At 56.3% G+C, this 17,274-nt stretch overlaps 2 protein-coding genes across 4 annotated transcripts in view; both read left to right on the forward strand.

The window, feature by feature from the left end:
- The first annotated feature begins 29 nt into the window (after nucleotides 1-29).
- KCTD7 (potassium channel tetramerization domain containing 7) lies at nucleotides 30-13,954 on the forward strand. Of its 3 annotated transcripts, none has more exons than XM_045283816.1 (5): nucleotides 30-195; nucleotides 3,261-3,430; nucleotides 9,885-10,063; nucleotides 10,428-10,881; nucleotides 13,317-13,954. In XM_045283816.1, the coding sequence occupies exons 1-5, from the start codon at nucleotides 52-54 to the stop codon at nucleotides 13,453-13,455; spliced, it is 1,086 nt and encodes a 361-aa protein (XP_045139751.1). In that variant the 5' UTR covers nucleotides 30-51; the 3' UTR covers nucleotides 13,456-13,954. The 3 variants fall into 3 exon arrangements, with proteins under 3 accessions (XP_045139751.1, XP_004705632.2, XP_045139754.1); XM_004705575.2 differs by having other exon boundaries at nucleotides 10,509-10,881; XM_045283819.1 differs by lacking the exon at nucleotides 13,317-13,954 and having other exon boundaries at nucleotides 10,428-12,228.
- Nucleotides 13,955-16,972: 3,018 nt separating this feature from the next.
- RABGEF1 (RAB guanine nucleotide exchange factor 1) overlaps nucleotides 16,973-17,274 on the forward strand; it is a 45,236-nt gene continuing 44,934 nt past the window's right edge. Inside the window, exon 1 of the mRNA XM_045284517.1 lies at nucleotides 16,973-17,169. Within this exon, the coding sequence (XP_045140452.1) occupies nucleotides 17,150-17,169 (20 nt within the window). The 5' untranslated portion in view covers nucleotides 16,973-17,149. The remainder of the gene's footprint in view (nucleotides 17,170-17,274) is intronic.

Here is a 17,274-nt window from a genome sequence, read left to right on the forward strand (position 1 = left end):
CGCTGCCGGGCGCTAGTGGCCGAGCCGCGCCCCCTGTGCAGAGCCAGAGGGATGGTGGTAGTCACGGGGCGGGAGCCAGACAGCCGTCGCCCGGCCGGTGCCATGTCCAGCTCCGACGCCGAGGACGACTTTCTGGAGCCAGCCACCCCGACGGCCACGCAGGCGGGGCACGCGCTGCCGCTGCTGCCCCAAGAGGTACCGGGCCGGGCCTGGGGGTGAGGGGCCCCCACTGGGAATGGCCGAGTGTACCCGTGCGTGGGGCACCTGGTCCTCAAACCCTCCACCGCGCCCCGCCGGGAGGATGGCGGGCCCCACCCCGCTGCCCCGCCCCCACGGGCCGGCGGAGGGCGGCCTGGCGGCTAACAGGACCTCGAGCGCAGGTGCCAGTGGCTTCCCGGGAAGCCCGGGTGCAGCTGTGCCCCTTGCCCGCGGCCCCTGGCCTCGCTGCCCGGAGGGATTCCCCCTCACCCTCAGGAGCAGGGCAAGCCGGAGGCAGACGGGAGCTGCTGGGCACTGGAAGTGGAAACCAGGAGCTGGGGCTAGGTGGTGCCAGGTGGGGAGCCTGGGCCGCGGGGACAGAGCCCCCAGGGCCAGCCGGCCATGCTGGGCGAGGCCCTTGGGCACAGAGTATGGCTTGAGGCTGAAAGAGGGGTGGGTCCCATTAGCTCCTTGCTGACTTCCCTGGAACTATCGCTTCCCTCTGCCCTTCGGTCACTACCATGTGATGGTCAGGTGAGGGCTGGGTGTTAAAGAGTTTCTAAGCTGCCCCAGCCCAAGGGGCTGCAGCGCCTGGAGCCGCCCCGCCCCCAGCCTGTGAGCTTCTCCAAGCTTCTCCAGCACCCAGAGCTTGTGAGAATGGACAGGACTAGCCAGACGCCCGGGAGCCATGCGATGTAGTTGGGCTGCTAACCGCAAGGTCAGCATTTTGATACCACCGGCTTCTCCGCGGGAGCAAGACGAGGATGCTCTCTTGTAAAATGACAGCTTCGAAAAACCCACGGGGCCACTTCTTCCCTGCCCTGTATGGTCACTCTGAGTCACCTCGGGGGCAGGGAGTTGGTTTTGGACACCGCCTCGTGGCGCCACCTTGTGTGTCAGAGTAGAACTGTGCTCCAGAGCGTCTCCGATGGGTGGATTTTCGGGAAGCAGAGCGCCAGGCCTTTCTTTGTCGGCACCTGTCGGTGGATTCAAGCAGCTAGCCCTTCGTTTGGAAGTTCTCATAGCAGTTGGAAGAAAAGGGCCCATGATGGCACAGTGGTGCCGATTTTCACCAAGAGCAGTTGGGGAGGGGGATTAAGGAGTGCTCTGTGCATTATCATTACAGGAACTATTTGGGGGTGGCACAGAGCAGGGCAGCTTCTCACCCCATTGTGCATGGGGTGCCCATCAGCTGGGGGCTGACTTGACAGAAAGCAGCAACAACTACATAGAACAATCAGAAGACCTTTCCACTAACTTGGGGGTAGTTCTACCCCGTCCTACAAGGTCGCCATGAGTCACCATTGACTCGATGGCAGTGAGTTTGTTTTTGTTTGGGGCTTCCTTCACGGCGAGAGGAAGACGAGCCTGTCTGCTCCTGTAAAGACTGACGCCTTGGCAACTCACGGGGGTCGTTATGGGTTGGATGGCAGTGAGCTTGGAATTTTATTTCACAAAGGATTTGAAAGGTGGGAAAAGCACCTGTCTGGATAAACACGCGAAGACTTTCACTGGCACCGAAGAGATGCCATATCACTGCAAAACAGGCAGAGGGTAAACCGCCCGGCGATCCAGGGGTCTGTGGGAGAAAGAACTGGCCTCATCTCTTTCTGACGCACTAGGTAGAAGCTGTGGGCCAAGGAAGCCCCAAAACAACAACAAAGAAAAAGGCCTGAGCTTCCCCAGGTGGGACTTGAAGCTTCCCGGGTAGGGTAGGGAGGGGGTGCCTGGAACTTCCCTGGGCAAATCTCACCCTATTTCCCTGTCCTTCTCACACGTGCGCGTGCGTGTGCATGTGCGTGTGTGTGTGCGTGTGTGTGTGTGTGTGTGCACACACCTCAGCCAGGTTGGAGCCAATCTCTAAAAATCAGTAGGAGGGGATGGTGAGGAACAGAGAATGATGAGTAGGTGTCTGGAGATATTCAATAGGCGCCTGCAGAGGCCTGCCCCAGATGGCCCAGGGTTAGAGACCACCAACCCTCGGGCAGTTTGACATCTGATAGGGCCAGGGCACTGAAGAGAAGAAATGCCAGTGTATTACACCAGGTGCCACAATGGAGTGGACTCAGACTGGCGGCCCAGGAGAGAGCATTTGGTTAACTCCATCCTGGGCCTCTGGGTGGCAACAGCGATCCAGGGCTCACTTAAAATAACCTAAGCTAACTCACTGCCATGGTGTCGGTTCCACCGGACAGGGACGCTGTAGGATAGAGGAGAACTCCCTCTGTGGGTTTCCGAGGCTGTCACTCTTCACAGGAGTTGAAAGCCTGGTCTGAGGAGCAGATGGTAGAGGGCTCCCAGCCAGGCTTGCTTAGTAGCTGAACAGGTGATGTCTTGTTCTCACCCAGAGATGTCCCCAAGGCAGACCAAGTGCTCTCTCTGCTCCAGAAAGGCCATCCCCCTGACAACCCAGGGAACAGTTCTACAGTGACATGCATGGCATCATCTGAGTGGGAAGTGACTCCACAGCAACCACCACCAACATTTGGGGGCAGGCCTGGGCCTGCCCAAAAACCCAGCCCCTCCGCGACACATTGGTTCCTCACGGTGACGTCATGCGTTGTGTAGTAGAACTGTACTCTACGGTGTGTGTGTATGGGGGTGGTTATATTTGGCTGTGGTCTTGCAGGCAGTGGGTCACCATCTCTTCCTTCACTCTATAACACTTGGGCTCCCCAGGGGTCGAGTCAACTCAACACCAACGAGTTTGGAGTTTGGTTTTAGAAGTGGGCTAGGCCTTGAGTGGGGCAAATGGTGCATGCACTTGGCTGCTAAGTGAAAGGTCAGAGGTTCAAGGCCACCAGAGGGACCTTGGAAGAGGGTCTGTTAACCTGCTTACCACAAATGAGCCACCAGAAACCTTTGGGGACCCAGTTCTACTGTGACACATGGGGCCGCCATGAGTTGGCATTGACTCAACCATTTGGGGTGTAGTGGGTAGGACTTGGAAAGCATTCCAGGGGACCCCAGATAGAGTGATAGAGTGGATGGTGTGAGGTCCCCATCAGAAAGCTTGTCTCTCATTCCCACTGTCTGGCTGAGCCCCCATGACTCCTTTGCAGTTCCCTGAGGTGGTCCCGCTCAACATTGGAGGGGCCCACTTCACCACGCGCCTGTCCACCCTGCGGCGCTACGAAGACACCATGCTGGCTGCCATGTTCAGCGGGCGGCACTACATCCCCACCGACGCCGAGGGCCGGTACTTCATCGACCGCGACGGCACCTACTTTGGGTGAGTCTCTCCCTGCACAGTCACCCGTGGTCTCTGCAAGCCTGTCACGTGGGTTGGGGTTGGGACCTTTGGCATCTTCCTCCATTCCCAGAAGGCCACTGTCAGTATTGACGGCACAAACCCAGCAGCGGTCACGGAAGAAAGGCTTGGCAAATTGTGGTTGTTCTTGTTGGTTGTCTGCGCCTGCAGGTGCTGCAGGATGGACCTGCACACCTGGAATAGAACCCCAAAGAACCACGCCCGACTCACTGCTCCAGGGCTGATGCTGGCTCACAGCAAGCCTGCAGGACAGGGTAGAGCTGCCCCTGGGACTTTCCAGGACTGTCACTCTGAGGGAGTAGAGAGCCCCGTCTTTCATGGTTGCCAGGTGCACAGGGAAGGGGAGGAGGGAAGCAGTAAGCTAGAGTCAGTAGACAGGCGTTCACTTGGGGGACGGGAAGGACCCCATCCGGTATCAGACAAGCTGATTTCCCAGACTGTGCAGGTTTCTGAGGCTGTGCAGAGGCAACCCAAAACCACACACACTGCCATCCAGTCGGTTCTGACTCGACTGTTCTGTAGAATCTACCACGCTGTACATCTTGATGGAGGCAGACAGCCTCATCTTTCTCCCAAGGAGGAGGGGCTGGTGGATTCAAACTGCTGACCTCGTAGCCCACTAAGCCACGAGAATTTGGAGGGTTTTTTCCCCTCCAAGAGACAATGACAAAGAAGTCACAGACAGCCCATACACTACTTCTGCTGCTGGCCCTTTAAGACCAAGAAGTTGTCACCTGCATGGAAAGGAGTCAGTGAGACGCCACCTGGTGGCGAGGGTGCTGTAAAGCAGTCTGAGATCCAGACGGAGCTCTGGGGCCTTCAGTGTCCCCAGGTGGTCTCCAGACTCCGTCCCACAGTTCAAAGTAAAGCCACCGAAACCAGGCTCACTGCCATGGAGTCGATCGATGCTGATGCAGGGCGACCCTACAGGACAGGGCAGAACTGCCTCCGTGGTTTTTCGAGACTCTTAACAGTTCATGGGAGTCGAAAGCCTCATCTTTCTCCCGTAGAGGAAGCTGGTGGGTTCACACTGCTGGCCTTGCCGTTAGAAAGCCCAGTGCATAACTACCACACCACCAGGGCTCCTAGTTCAAAACAAACCCACCGCAAAAGGTCAGGAGGGGGCCCAGGCAGGGTCACCCTTCTTTGATTCCACCCAGAAAAGTCTTCAAAGTCCTCCGTTGTTCAGAAGGAACAGAACGTTTGTGCAATCAGGAACGATAGCTGCCCTGCACGCAGGCCTACCAGGCATGGAGATGGAAGCAGAAACCACTGGTGTGACCCCTCCCTCCGGCCCTGGGTGCCACAGATGGTTTGTGTTTGGTTACTAACCTACAGGTGAACAGTTCAAACCCACCCCGCGGCAGAAAGTCCTGGCAGTCTGTCCCCATAAAGATGATGGCTAACAAACACTGCCCACCCCCACACCCCTCACCCGAAGTGCAGGCCTGCTCTGTCCCACGAGCAGGTGCCCGCTCAGCGGCACCATCGCCAGCCACATCCCTCTCAGGGAATGTGGCCAACACTTTCCTCGCTCTGGAGGCGACCGAAGAACTGACCAGGCCCTTGACCTTGAATGAGATGACCAGAGAGGCAGAAAGCTTCCAAACCCCATGTCTCTGTGCTGGCTGCCGAGCCGGAAGGAACATCCACACCAGGGAAGATTCACATCTGTCTGCTTGGGAACATCCGGTGTCCCCTGTGGGCTATCAGCTGCCCCCCAAGGCCGAGAAAACAAAGTGTCACTTCGCTCCGCAGAGCTATAAAAAGATTTCTGTGCGCTGGCCGTGTGGGTAAAGACAGTGCTGGCTGGTCCCAGCTGGCAGCTCCTGTAACAGCTGCCTGAGCTGGGGCTCCCTCCAGGACTGGGCTCTCCAGAACTCACCAAGGCTCTCGGAAGGTTCTAGGGGACCTGTTTGGGCTTGGGTTGTACTTTTCACTGTCGTTGGGGCTGGAGGTATACAGAGCACATTGGTTTTCCATTCCACATTTTGTTTGTTTTGTTTCGGGAGAAGGGGTCTTGATCCCCTCAAGATGACAGCCCTCACCTCACTTCCTCCCTGGGTTCCCCATTTCCAGTCCTCCTCCTTACCTGCCCCTTCCTGCCTTCTGGACATGCCAGTTTGTTGAGGATTTTTGCAGCCGAGCTCTTCAAAGATAGTGTCCTATTGTTTTCTTCTGGGGGTGGGATATCTTTCCCTGGTTTGTGATCCCTGGTGGCATGGTGGTGGGTGCCTGTGGGGCAGCGATCCGCAGAGTCAGCAATTCGAAACCACCAGTCGCTGGGTGGGGGAAAGATGGTGGGCTTTGTACTCCCGTTAAAGAGCGACAGTCTCAGAAAGCCCCAGGGGCAGTTCTACCCTGTCTTAGAGGGTCACTGTGAGTCAGCGTCGCCTGGATGGCAGGGAGTTCACCTTGGTTTTGTCCCTGGTTTGGGCACAGTCCTTCCTTCTCTATCTTTTGAGAACGTTTAACCTGTATTGGTATCAATTCTTTAAGTGTTTGGTAGAATCCCCCAGTGAAACCATCTGATCCAGAACTTGTGGTGTTGTTGGGAGATTTCTAACACAGATTCCATCCCTTCCCTTGATATGAGTCTATTGAGACTCAGTTTCCTCTCGAGTCAGTTAAGGTACGTTGCAGCATCTAAGAATCTGTCCAGTTCTCCAGCCCAGGCAAGGCTGGGCGCAAATGGCGAAAGCATTGTGGGAAGAGAAGAACAAAGGAGAAGGACTCACTCTTGGTGATTTAACAAGCTTGTACACTGTACCACTACCACAATCTCATCAGCAGGGTTGCTATCACAGTAGGCCCACAGGCCACTGGAATAGAATCAGCCCACCCATCTACAGTCAACGGATTTTGGACAAAGCGGCCAAGTCCACTCCGTGGAGAAAGAAGAGTCTTTTGAGCAAGGGATGCTGGGAATACTGGCTTTCCACGTGCAGAAAAAACCAAGCCGGATCTATGCCTCCTACCACAGCCAAGCTCAAAATGGATCAAGGACCTACATGTGCAAATTAAAGCCAGAGCATTTTCAGAAGAACAAGTCGGGCAGCCCAGGCAGGCTCAGCTTTCAGCAGTAGATTATCCAAGAGGGAACAGAAGCAAAACAGCAAGAGATAAGTAAATGGGACCCCATCATATAAAACATTCATTCATCTCCCTCTGTGCACCGCCCCCCAAAAAAGGCTATATGTGTGTGCGTGGCAACTTAATAGCAGATAAGATAAACAATCCAAACGAGCAAAGGCCTATAATAGACATTTCACCAAAAGAGACGTTGAAGCAGTCACCAGACACATGAAAGGGTACTCCGTATCATTAGCCTCCAGAGAGGTGCCGAACAAAACCCCAGTGAGATGCCCTTTCATCTCCACTGGGATGTGAAAAGCAAATAAATAACAAAATAACGTTGAGGAAGATGGGGGGCGCTTGGAACCCCCCTCACCATTGCTGGTGGGAAGGCAGACTGGTACTGTCACTCTGGCCAACGGGGCGGGGGCAGCGGTTCCTCGGGAAACAAGAACCAGAACTACTGTATGGCCCAGCCGTGCCACCCCTACTCGTGGACCCAGAAGACACGTCCACCAGGGTTCACGACAGCACTGCCCACCGCAGCCCAAAGTGGAAACTAAACCACGTAACGCCCATCAAACATACCATGAGTACCCACTGCCCCGCCAGGAGGAGAAATGAAGTGGGACCCGTGCTACAATAGGGACTGAGCTTGAAGATGCGATGCTAAGCGAAGTGAACTGTCCATAAAAGGATGCACGTCGTAGGCCCTCACGTACAGAAAAAGTCGGGAAGGCAGATGTGTCCAGAGGCCAGAGTTGCTCAGTGGTTACCAAGAGCAACAGGGAGGAAGAACAGGCTGGGGGTGTGGAGCGATTCAGGGCAGGTTTGCACAGACTGTCACAGGACAACGTTGAACTGGCAAAAGTTGAGTGGTACATATGTTTACCACAGTGCCACCCACGCACCCTTCTTCCCGCCCCAAATAAAAAGTATATGCCGAGGCTGTTCAGGTACAACCAGACACCTGCTGGGATGTGGTTTCCTGGTGTGGAAGGTTCCAGTCACGGTTTCATGGCACATCCCAGCACAGCAGCCTAATAATGTGTTTGCTGCTCCTGTTGTACCTCCTAGTTTGTTGTGTAACACCTGGAGCTCAAAAGCTCACCTGTGGCTGTCCAAGGCATAATTGCCCTTGATTACTTGGAGCCACGGAGTCAGAAGGAGGAACAGGAAGTGGAACATGTGACTCACTGTCCCTGTGAACAGCTGCCTCCTTTGTGGTACCCAGCTACCATGCCTGAACTGTTTGAGCGAAGATTCCATCGAGGATTCAAAGGGGGAATATGCAGGCCAGAATTTCAAGTTCTCATGGAATCTAGAACTTTCTGAAGCCGTGCGGGGCGGATAAACCCCTGAAGCTAAGATCATCTTTAAACATTCAACCAGAAACATCCCTGGAGTCATCTTAAAATGGAACGGTAGTTTAGCTTAAGGAATCAAAAGTGTCTGCCTTGAGCCTGATGCTCTGAGGTAAGAAGCTTCGGCCAAGCCGGAAGGAGGAGCAGCTCGGAACAGGAGGTTAAGAACGGTTGCCTGGCTGGAAGAATACCCTCTGTGTCACAGACTCGTTTGTGTAGAAACTATTGAGTGAGCACGTTTGAGCCTCATGTACACTGTGCTTGGTAAAGTAGCCGGGCAGTGGGAAGGAGGAAGACCTCCAGCAAGACGGGTGGACACAGTGGCCGCCTTGATGGGCTCAAATGGGAGAATGACCATGCGATGGCGCCGGGCCGGGCCATCCTCATTTCATTCTGTTGTGCACAGGGGTCGCTATGAGATGGAACCAACGCCATGGCGCCTCATAACATCATTCTCCAAAAGGGGGGGGGGACCTCGACTTAGGAGAGGGCACGAAACTAAACTTCCTCCTCCAGGAGCCCCATCCGATTCTCATGGTGTGGATGGGAGACGTCCCCTCCCGTCCTGGGCAGCAGGAACCACTCTGAGCCCATCCAGAGTGCTCTGTGGTGTTGGCCACGAGGTGGACAATGGGGACCCCCTCCACCCACCCACTGCTGGGGGGCATGTAAAATGGTCCCCCCGCCTTGGGAACCAGAGTGAGACCTGCACCTACCCAGTGACCCAGCAGTGCCCCTCCTAGAAAGCTGGATCCACACACACCTGCGTTCACGCCAACAGGACGAACACCCACCCAGAGGCAGGAGCCACCTCGGTGTCCATCAAGTGATGAAGGAACAAGGTGGCACCACATCAAACCGGAACAGAACTCCGTGCCATCGAGGCCCTTCCGCCTCAGCGACCCTCAGAACTGCCCCCTGTGAGTTTCTGAGGCGGTCACTCTGCACGGGAGTAGAAAGCCCCATCTCTCTCCCTCGGAGAAGGGGCTGGAGGTTGCGAACCTCGCGGTCAGCAGCCCAACTCCTAATCGCTGTGCCGCCAGACCACCGGTCTGCACGCCCTGAAGGAGGAATGAGGTCTTGGTCGCGCTACAATATAGAGTGGAATAAACCAGCCAAAAAGGACCCATGTTGAGCGAGGTGACATATGCAGAGGCCGAGGGATGAGCTCTGGTGACTGCTTTTCTCGCCGGGCTGTTAACCACCAGTCAGCAGCTGAACCTGCCAAGCCACTCTGTGGGCGCTGGAAGCCGCCAGCTGCTCCAAGGGGGAAAGGTGGAACTTCCCCCTCCTGTGAAGGGTCACGGTCTCGGGAACTCGGGGGCCAGTTCTGTCCCACAGCGCCGCCCTGAGTCAGGATGGACTTGGTGGGAAGGAGTTCACATTGAATTGGCAAATGTTTCATTATATGTAGATTTACCACCACAAAACGAAAAGCAACATAAAGAGAGATTGGCCAGAGGTGGCCCAGTTCATGGTGGGCTGCAGGGGGCTCCGCGGCCCCTTCCAGCCAGGTGGAGGACACGTCTGGAAACAGGCTCATTCCCGGAAGTGAGCATCCTCGGCCTCACTCTGGGCCAGGGTGGCTCATCCTTCTGCCTGCCACCTCCTCTCACTGCAGTGCCGGTCACTGTATGTTGTGTAAATACAGTCTTTATTCCTGGGGACTGGGAGGGAAGTAGGTGGGGAAGCAAGGAGAAATGAATACTTACCCTGACCTCCCCCCCCAACCAATTTTCAACCCTGCCGAGCACGTTTCTACAGCATGCACGTGGGTTGCTGTGGGTCAGCATCGCCGTGGCAGCAAGGAGCTTGAGTCCCTCGTGCACGAACTGATCGTGCACGAACTCATCGCATCCTCTCCCAACACTGTGAGCTAGTGCCCCACCCTGCCCCATTTCACAGACCAGGAGACAGAAGCGACGGTGACTGGCCCAGGGGCCCCTGGTCACCAGCCCCCTCTCCTGCCCGCTCAGGGACGTGCTGAACTTCCTGCGCTCGGGGGACCTGCCGCAGCGGCAGCGGGTGCGGGCCGTGTACAAGGAGGCGCAGTACTACGCCATCGGCGCGCTCCTGGAGCAGCTGGAGAACATGCAGCCGCTGAAGGGCGAGAAGGTGCGCCAGGCGTTCCTGGGCCTCATGCCCTACTACAAAGGTGAGGGTCAAGTGCAGGGGGTGGGGCGGGGAGGGCCCCCAGCCCCCCTCCGGGACTTTGGTCAGCTCCTCTGCCACTTGCTCCCAGAGGACTCAGTCCGGAGTGGCTCCCCTTGTCACACAGCCTCAGTTTCCTTTTTGCTCTGGGGGCCCTGGGTGGCATCACAGTTCACACCCTCCGCTGCTCACCTAAAAGCTGGAAGTTCACGTCGAGCCTGAGGCGCTTAGGAAGCAAGGCCTGCTTCCGCAGCGCTTGTCTCTGCAAAGCCGACGGGGCGTGGCTCCAAGCTGACACCAGCGGGGAGGCCTTGAGTCTGAACCCGGACGGCCCCTGGACCTGGTTCTGCCTGTGCCCTTCCCCCCAGGTGCATCACAGATCATCGGGACTCCCCTGCCCCGCCCCACTACCCAACCTCCCCGGGTGCCCACTGCGTTTGCCCCCACAGACCACCTGGAGCGGATCGTGGAGATCGCCCGGCTGCGTGCCGTGCAGCGCAAGGCCCGCTTCGCCAAGCTCAAGGTCTGCATCTTCAAGGAGGAGATGCCCATCACGCCCTACGAGTGCCCGCTGCTCAGCTCCCTGCGCTTCGAGCGGAGCGACAGTGACGGGCAGCTCTTTGAGCACCACTGCGAGGTGGACGTGTCCTTCGGGCCCTGGGAGGCCGTGGCCGATGTCTACGACCTGCTGCACTGCCTGGTGACGGACCTGTCAGCCCAGGGTCTCATGGTGGACCACCAGTGCATCGGGGTGTGCGACAAGCACCTGGTCAACCACTATTACTGCAAGCGGCCCATCTACGAGTTCAAGATCACGTGGTGGTGAGTAGCCTGGCCTGAGCAGAGGCTTCCAGCAGGAGCCGGGGGCCCCTGGGCGGTGCCGGGGTCAGGTTTCTGCAGGGGTCACTTCCAGCATGCCCCTCAGCCCTGGACCTGCTGAGGGCAGCACAGCCGCCATTCCCCCGTAGCACCCCAGAGGCCAGCTGGCAGGGTTCTGGGGACCTACACTCCCCAAGTCCAACTTCGAGGCCTGGCCCTCCGAGCTGGTAGCTGATGGGGTCTCCAAGGGTTGGACCCGGAAGTCCAGAGAATCACTGTCCTCCTGAGTCTCGGACCCTCACGGAGGCACATAGCCAAATTAGGGTAGGCTCAGCACATCCCCTACTGTCCTTCCTGCCCACAGCTATGGTGGGAGTGGGGGGTGCCCCAGCCCCCAGCCTTTCCCAACTGAACACAGGAGCACCCCTCTCCAACTATGGGAAGATGTGGACTGCCCACCTGGTCCCCCTTCCCAGAGCGCAACCCTCACTATCTTGGGGAGATGTCACTGTAGTTGCCACAGCGGAGGACCACTTTGGCCTTAGATCGCCACCACGTTTACAGCCCGCCCTGGGGGCTCACTGCTCCCCACCTACCTCCTTCCTTGCTTGGGCAGGAGGGGTGTCTGTGTTAACCTTCTTCCAGAGGAAAGCTGAGATCCAAGCCTCCCTGCGGAGAGTCCGCGGTTTGCAGGCAGGACGCCTAGATCTTTCTCTTCTTAGAGGTGCAGCCGCCTCCTGGGCTGCCGGCCAGTCGTGGGGTGAACCCCCTTTCTATCCCCCAGTGGGTGTTCACTCTGCTCTGAGCAGCAAAGGAGGGGCCAGGCAGCAGCCCCAGATGATGAATGCCCCTGTGTGCTGCTCCTGCCGCCCACAGGGAGACCCCCGCCTGCCCGCTGCAGCCCAGTGGACGGGCAGGCAGGCGGTCTTTCAGGCAGGCACGAGTCAGAATGCACCAGCTCTGACCCTGAGACCTCCCTCAGGAGTGTTGGCTCCTTCCCCAGTTCTCCAAGGGATGTCTTCAGAAGCTGATGGTGTGTGGGTTAAGCTTAGGCCTGCGAACAGATAGGTGAGCAGTTCAAACCCACCAGCCGACCTGTAAGAGAAAGGTGAGGCAACCTGCTTCTACTCAACAGTCACAGCCTTGGAAACCCTGGGCCAGATCTAGCCTGTCCCGCAGGGGCCCTCCTCCGGAGTGGGGTTTAGAGAATTGCTGAGGGCATGCACTTGGGTCTCACAGGAGCAGACTAGGAAGTAGAGGCAAGGGCTGGCTGCCGAAGAGAGAGAGCCAGGTTCCAGGCTCGGGCCACCTACCTTCTGGGACTGGTGACCAATGCCCTGGTGCCTGGGGTGGTGGGCGGGGGTGGAGTGGGTGGAGTGGCACCTGAATGTCACTCTGATGTGAGTGGAGGCACAGTGGAGACTGATTTCTGAGCCGGGAAGACAGGCCTGCAGCTTCCCAGGCAGGGGCAGGGGGACATCCTCTCTCCTCCATGCCTTCAGGAGCTGAGGGCCTGCCTGCAGCTTCTCCCCAAAGCCTGGCTCCTGACTCATTCTGACAGCAACACCCGCCCTTTCCATGTCCCCAAGAGGCAGCGCTGCCCAGCTCTCTCTTGGCAGCCCCAGAGCTGGCTGCTCAGGAGAAAGCTGGGGCAAGTGGAGCCCAGTGCACAGGGCAGTGGTCAGCAGGGCAGCTCGCACTGGGCCCTGGGTCCACCCTTTGAGACATGGAGCAACTGCCCACTCACATGCACATTTGCTCAGGAAAGGGCCAGAGACTCACTGGGTGCTGTGGGGACCCCGAACAAGGACTAGTCCCCAAGCGCTTTTCCCAGCAGTGGACGCTGGGCCAGGTAGGGAGACAGGGCAGGCAGGCAGGCAGAAGGGAGACAGGCCGCCCACTTGGAGTGCTTTCTAATGGAACCAAACAACTCTAGTGGCCCGGTTTGAGAGGCCAAGGCCAAGCGAGGGGGCAGCGTCAGAGCTGTGCCCTGTGGTTGTGGCCTCCAGAGAAAGGGTCACCCTTGAGGCAGTGGCTTCCGCCAGTCAGTTCCCGTCCAGCCCTTGATAGCCGGGCCCAGCGCTGCTCCAGGAAGGAGGGCCCCAGGTCAGTGCCCCTCACCCACCTCAAGACCGGCCAGCGGCCCCTAGGGAGCCAGACCCCGGATGTGCCACCATCCGTGGAGTCTGGCGTTTCCCTCCCAGGCGCCAGGTTCAATAGGCTGGCAGGTGGGCATCTGAAGAGTGTGGGCCGTGGCGCAGTGCCAGCCTGGACGAGCTGCAGTGTGCACACATTTAAGAATCCCGCAGCAACGACAGGAAGAGGCTATAGCCAAAGACCAGAGGGGAGGGATTCCACCAGTACTGTTCTGAGCAAAGGGGGGCTGGGGACTCCCACTTCTGGATGGTTCTCCGGGCTGCCCGCTGTTCCCTGTGCAGGAGGCGGCCACCCACTCTGCAAAGCTCCCCCTGCTGTCCCGGGGTGGGGGGGCTCCATCTGAGCAAGTGGTTTGACCCTCCCATCCCGGGTGGTTCTCTGGAGGAATGGGAAGACGACATTTGGGGGGACGGTGTGTGAGGTGGACCACCGAAGAGGCTGTGAGAAACCACCGCCAGACACCACAGGCTCTTCACACAGCGTGTCTGACCCCAGGCAGAAACTCCAACGCCTGCCTCCTGCACCCACCTGATGCTCGGGAGAGTTCCCAGGTCTCCCTGACTCTGGATCCTGACTTAAAGAGCTTTCACCCACCAAAGCTGTAGTGTGGGGGTGGCAGGTGTGGCAGTGGTGGGAAGAGGCAGTGTTTCGATTGTGGAAGAAACAAAACATTGCATGTATGTCCATGTGTGTACACTGGGGCAGGGGCTGGGCACCGTGGGAACAGAGATTGGGGGTGTGGGGAAACAGGCAAGCACCGGGGCATGTGGGAAGCCCCCTGGCCCCGCGTGTACCTTCTGTGCATGCTGGACTGTGGACATGGGATAACATGGCCCATGCATGTTCATGCCCCGCTCTGTGAGCACTTGGGGGCACAGGGCCTGGGGACCCTCGGGCGGCATTAAAGTCGAACATCAGAGTCATGGTGTGCTTTCATTTCTGGAGGCCTGCTCTCCTCCCTTGCTGCCCCCACACTCCCTTCACCACTTGCTTTCCGCAGAACTCGGGGTGCATCTGGAAGGTGCTGCACCGAATAGAAAGGCACCCCCCAGATTTTGCCATCAACCTTGCTTCATGTGGGGTCTGCCTGAGAGGCACTGCCCTGAATAGAGCGGCTGCTGCCCTGACTGAAGGGGGATCTCCACAGAAGTTCTGGAATGACTCCAGCCCTGTCTCAATCCAGGTGGGCACCATACCTGTTGTAGCACAGGCAGACAGCTCCGCCCTCCCATCAGGTGACTCTGAAGGAGTCCCTGATGAAGTTTCTCCACTGCCTTCTGAGGGGAGAGGCAGGGCTCAGGTCCCCTGAGAAAGATGGATGTACGGCTGCCCCACCTCTGAAGCAGAGTCCAGCACCTTCCTGGCTAAGGAGTGGCCTCACTGGCATGCCCCTTGGTGTCACTTCCTGGGTGAATCAGGAAAGGTGAGTTCTGAAGAGAAGGGAGCTACACCCCCCTCCAGCTGCCCCCACCCTCATGTCTCTGCATCATTCTGACCTTTAATCAAGGCACATGTGTCCCCTGGCACAATTACTGCCTGTACACACAACCCAAAGTCAAAAGGCACTGTGACCGTCTGATCTGGCAATGAGCAGACATACATACTGATGTTTACTGCAGCAATTTTCATAATAGCAAAAACACAGAAGCAACCCTAAGCCCCAATAAGAGAAATGAATAAACTCGGGTACATTCGCACAATGGAATGTTATGCATCAATTAAACACAATGATAACTCTTAAACACCACAAGACATGGACGAAACTAAACATTCTTAGCAAACTTCATCAATCTTCTAAAGGCAAATATTTAGTAACACCATTATTATAAAGAAAAACAGAAACCGGTTTCTACACCAAAAGACAAGAATAGGCAATAGGGAGAGGTAGAGGACAGGATACTGAGGGAGGGAGGGTGGAGCGAGAAAGGACCACATTTATGGAAGGTTTAGCAGGATGTTGATTCATTTGTTGAGATTGGCTGGGTAGCTATATAGTGTGCTTTACAACAAAAATCCCTCTATGTGCCTTATCTCTCAGCCCTTAATTTTGGTCTGAGTGACTAAAAGAGAAAAAGTACAACTGAAATGAACGTGGAGTCTTCAGCGGCAGACAAGTGCACTGCAAACATGAAAAAAAAGGACATTGGTTGTCAGGCCTGTTCCAACCCCAGACCCTGCTGTACAACAGAGGGGAACACTGCCCCACCACGGCCGCAGCACTGTGTCAGTGGAGAAGCGTCCTCTTTGCCCTAACTCTGACCTCAGTGTCAAGCTCCAACCCACCGTGGTTCCTAGAGCTGCCCGATGTGCAGGAGCGCATCAGAAAGTTCTGGGAAAATTCCCTTATCTTTTATCTCATTTTTCCACAATTTTTTTTGAAGTGCCCACATATTCCAGACCCTTACTGTTCTCTTGGATCATTGGCAAGGCTACTTGTTGAGGATGGGGAGCCACTGAAACGCTCCAGCGCTGCTGGTGGGAATGCAGACTCTCAGTAACCCACCCTGCAGGATCAGGTGACAGGTTCAGGAATGCAAATGCAAACACACACACGTTCAAGAATGCAAACAGACACACACACACACCCTTCACCTGGCTGCCCCACTGCTATGCATCCATCCAAGAGAAGCAAGAACACAGACCACAAAGGCTAGTCCAGGGAATCCACTTAAAGAGATTGTGAGTTCAAGTACAGGTTGGGTCCTTCCCTCCCAAGTTACCAGACTCAGAGAAACACTGCCATCGATGCGGTTCCAACTCCTGGTCGCCCTGTAGCGCAGAGAAGGGCCCCGTGGGTTTCCGAAACTGTAGGAACCAGACAGCCTTGTCTTGCTCCCGGAGCAGGGCTGGTGGTTTCACACTGCTGAACTTGTGGTTACTCAACCCATAGCCCCCTACACCACCAGGGCACCATGAATCCTGTTGAATTACAGAACAAAACAGTGCCAACCCTGCACCATCCTCATGCCTGGAGACATGTTTAAGCCCAATGCTGCGCTTGAAGACAGTGAAGTATCTTTCAACCAACACCTTATGCACTCCCAGATTTTGCTATTAACCTTAACACAAGCTCAGTATCTCCTAAACATTGAATCTCCCCACCCTCCCCCACTGACTTGTGGGTATTTCATAGGAAATTGTGTCATCGTTTCAGTCGGCTCTTTCCCTGTTTCATAGTTTTATGGAGGTGAAATTGATGAATAAGCTGTCTTCACTACGAGAGTTGTGTTGGTCAATTTGATGAATCTTCATATAGGTGTATCTTGGGAAACCATTTGCCTAATCAAGCTCACAGTCATCACCTTCAGTTTCCTCAGTCCCTTCTCTGGTGACCCTCTATCCCCATAAACACACACCTGCTTTCCATCACTAGAGTCTGGGGTCAAAGATGAGGCTGTTTGCTTCTGCTTACAGTCTCTGAAACCTGATAAAGGGTCGCTGAGTCGACTTGATGGCAGATTTTTTTTGGGGGGGGGTGTTGGTGGGGGGATTAAAGGTACTGGAAGGGGCCTCAGGGGTGCAATGGATTAAGCCTCTGACTAATGGAAAGGTGAGCGGTTCAAACCCCTATGTACACCCCCCCCAAAATGGGGCTATCTGCTCTCCTAAACGTACAGCCTGGGAAACCTCATGGAACCAGTTCAGTTCTGTCCTATAAGATCTCCTGAGTGACGGCAGGTCATGAATATTTGCTCCTCCCTCTCTTAGATGCAAAATAGCCCAAATCCTCCGTGTTACTCCCTCTTGCATCCTGGCGCATGCACTTTGAAGAACCAATCCCTCAAACGCTTGCAAATAAAATTAGGCAGCCCGCCCAAGGTCAGAGGTGGCGACTCGCAAAGGGCGTTGTCCTCAATCCAGCTCTGGCGCCGAGACACTGCAGCGGGATCCCGGTACTTGTCCTCCCAGAATCTGCACTTTGTGCCACCGAAGGCATCCCGGATACAGAGGCTGTCGGAATGTCGCCGCTGTTGGCAACATTCCCGAAGTGACAATCACAAGAACTGGATTCCATCTGTGCACACCGGCCAACTCCTCTAACTTGACCGGGTCACGGAGATGCCCTACCAGCGGCTTTCGGGCCAAATCATCTCCTTACGAGCCTTTAAATGGGATGCTTCGAAAGCCTTTCAGGTCCGTGACTGTGTGGGATTCATTAGCTCCGGAGGCGGCCACGTCCCCTTCGAACTTCTCGGCCCCTGGGCCCCGTCTCACGACAGCCAAGGGAACACGGGGGCG

The sequence above is a fragment of the Echinops telfairi genome, unplaced genomic scaffold, assembly GCF_000313985.2.
Source record: "Echinops telfairi isolate 266 unplaced genomic scaffold, ASM31398v2 ScPeMD7_5;HRSCAF=22, whole genome shotgun sequence".
NCBI classification, from domain to species: Eukaryota; Metazoa; Chordata; class Mammalia; order Afrosoricida; family Tenrecidae; genus Echinops; species Echinops telfairi.

Excerpts from the sequence above, each read along its gene's own strand:
- KCTD7 (XM_045283816.1), top strand. The coding sequence starts at position 52 with ATGGTGGTAGTCACGGGGCGGGAGCCAGACAGCCGTCGCCCGGCCGGT. Across the intron at positions 196-3,260 it reads TGCCGCTGCTGCCCCAAGAG|TTCCCTGAGGTGGTCCCGCT; the intron begins GTACCGGGCCGG and ends ACTCCTTTGCAG. Across the intron at positions 3,431-9,884 it reads CGCGACGGCACCTACTTTGG|GGACGTGCTGAACTTCCTGC; the intron begins GTGAGTCTCTCC and ends CTGCCCGCTCAG.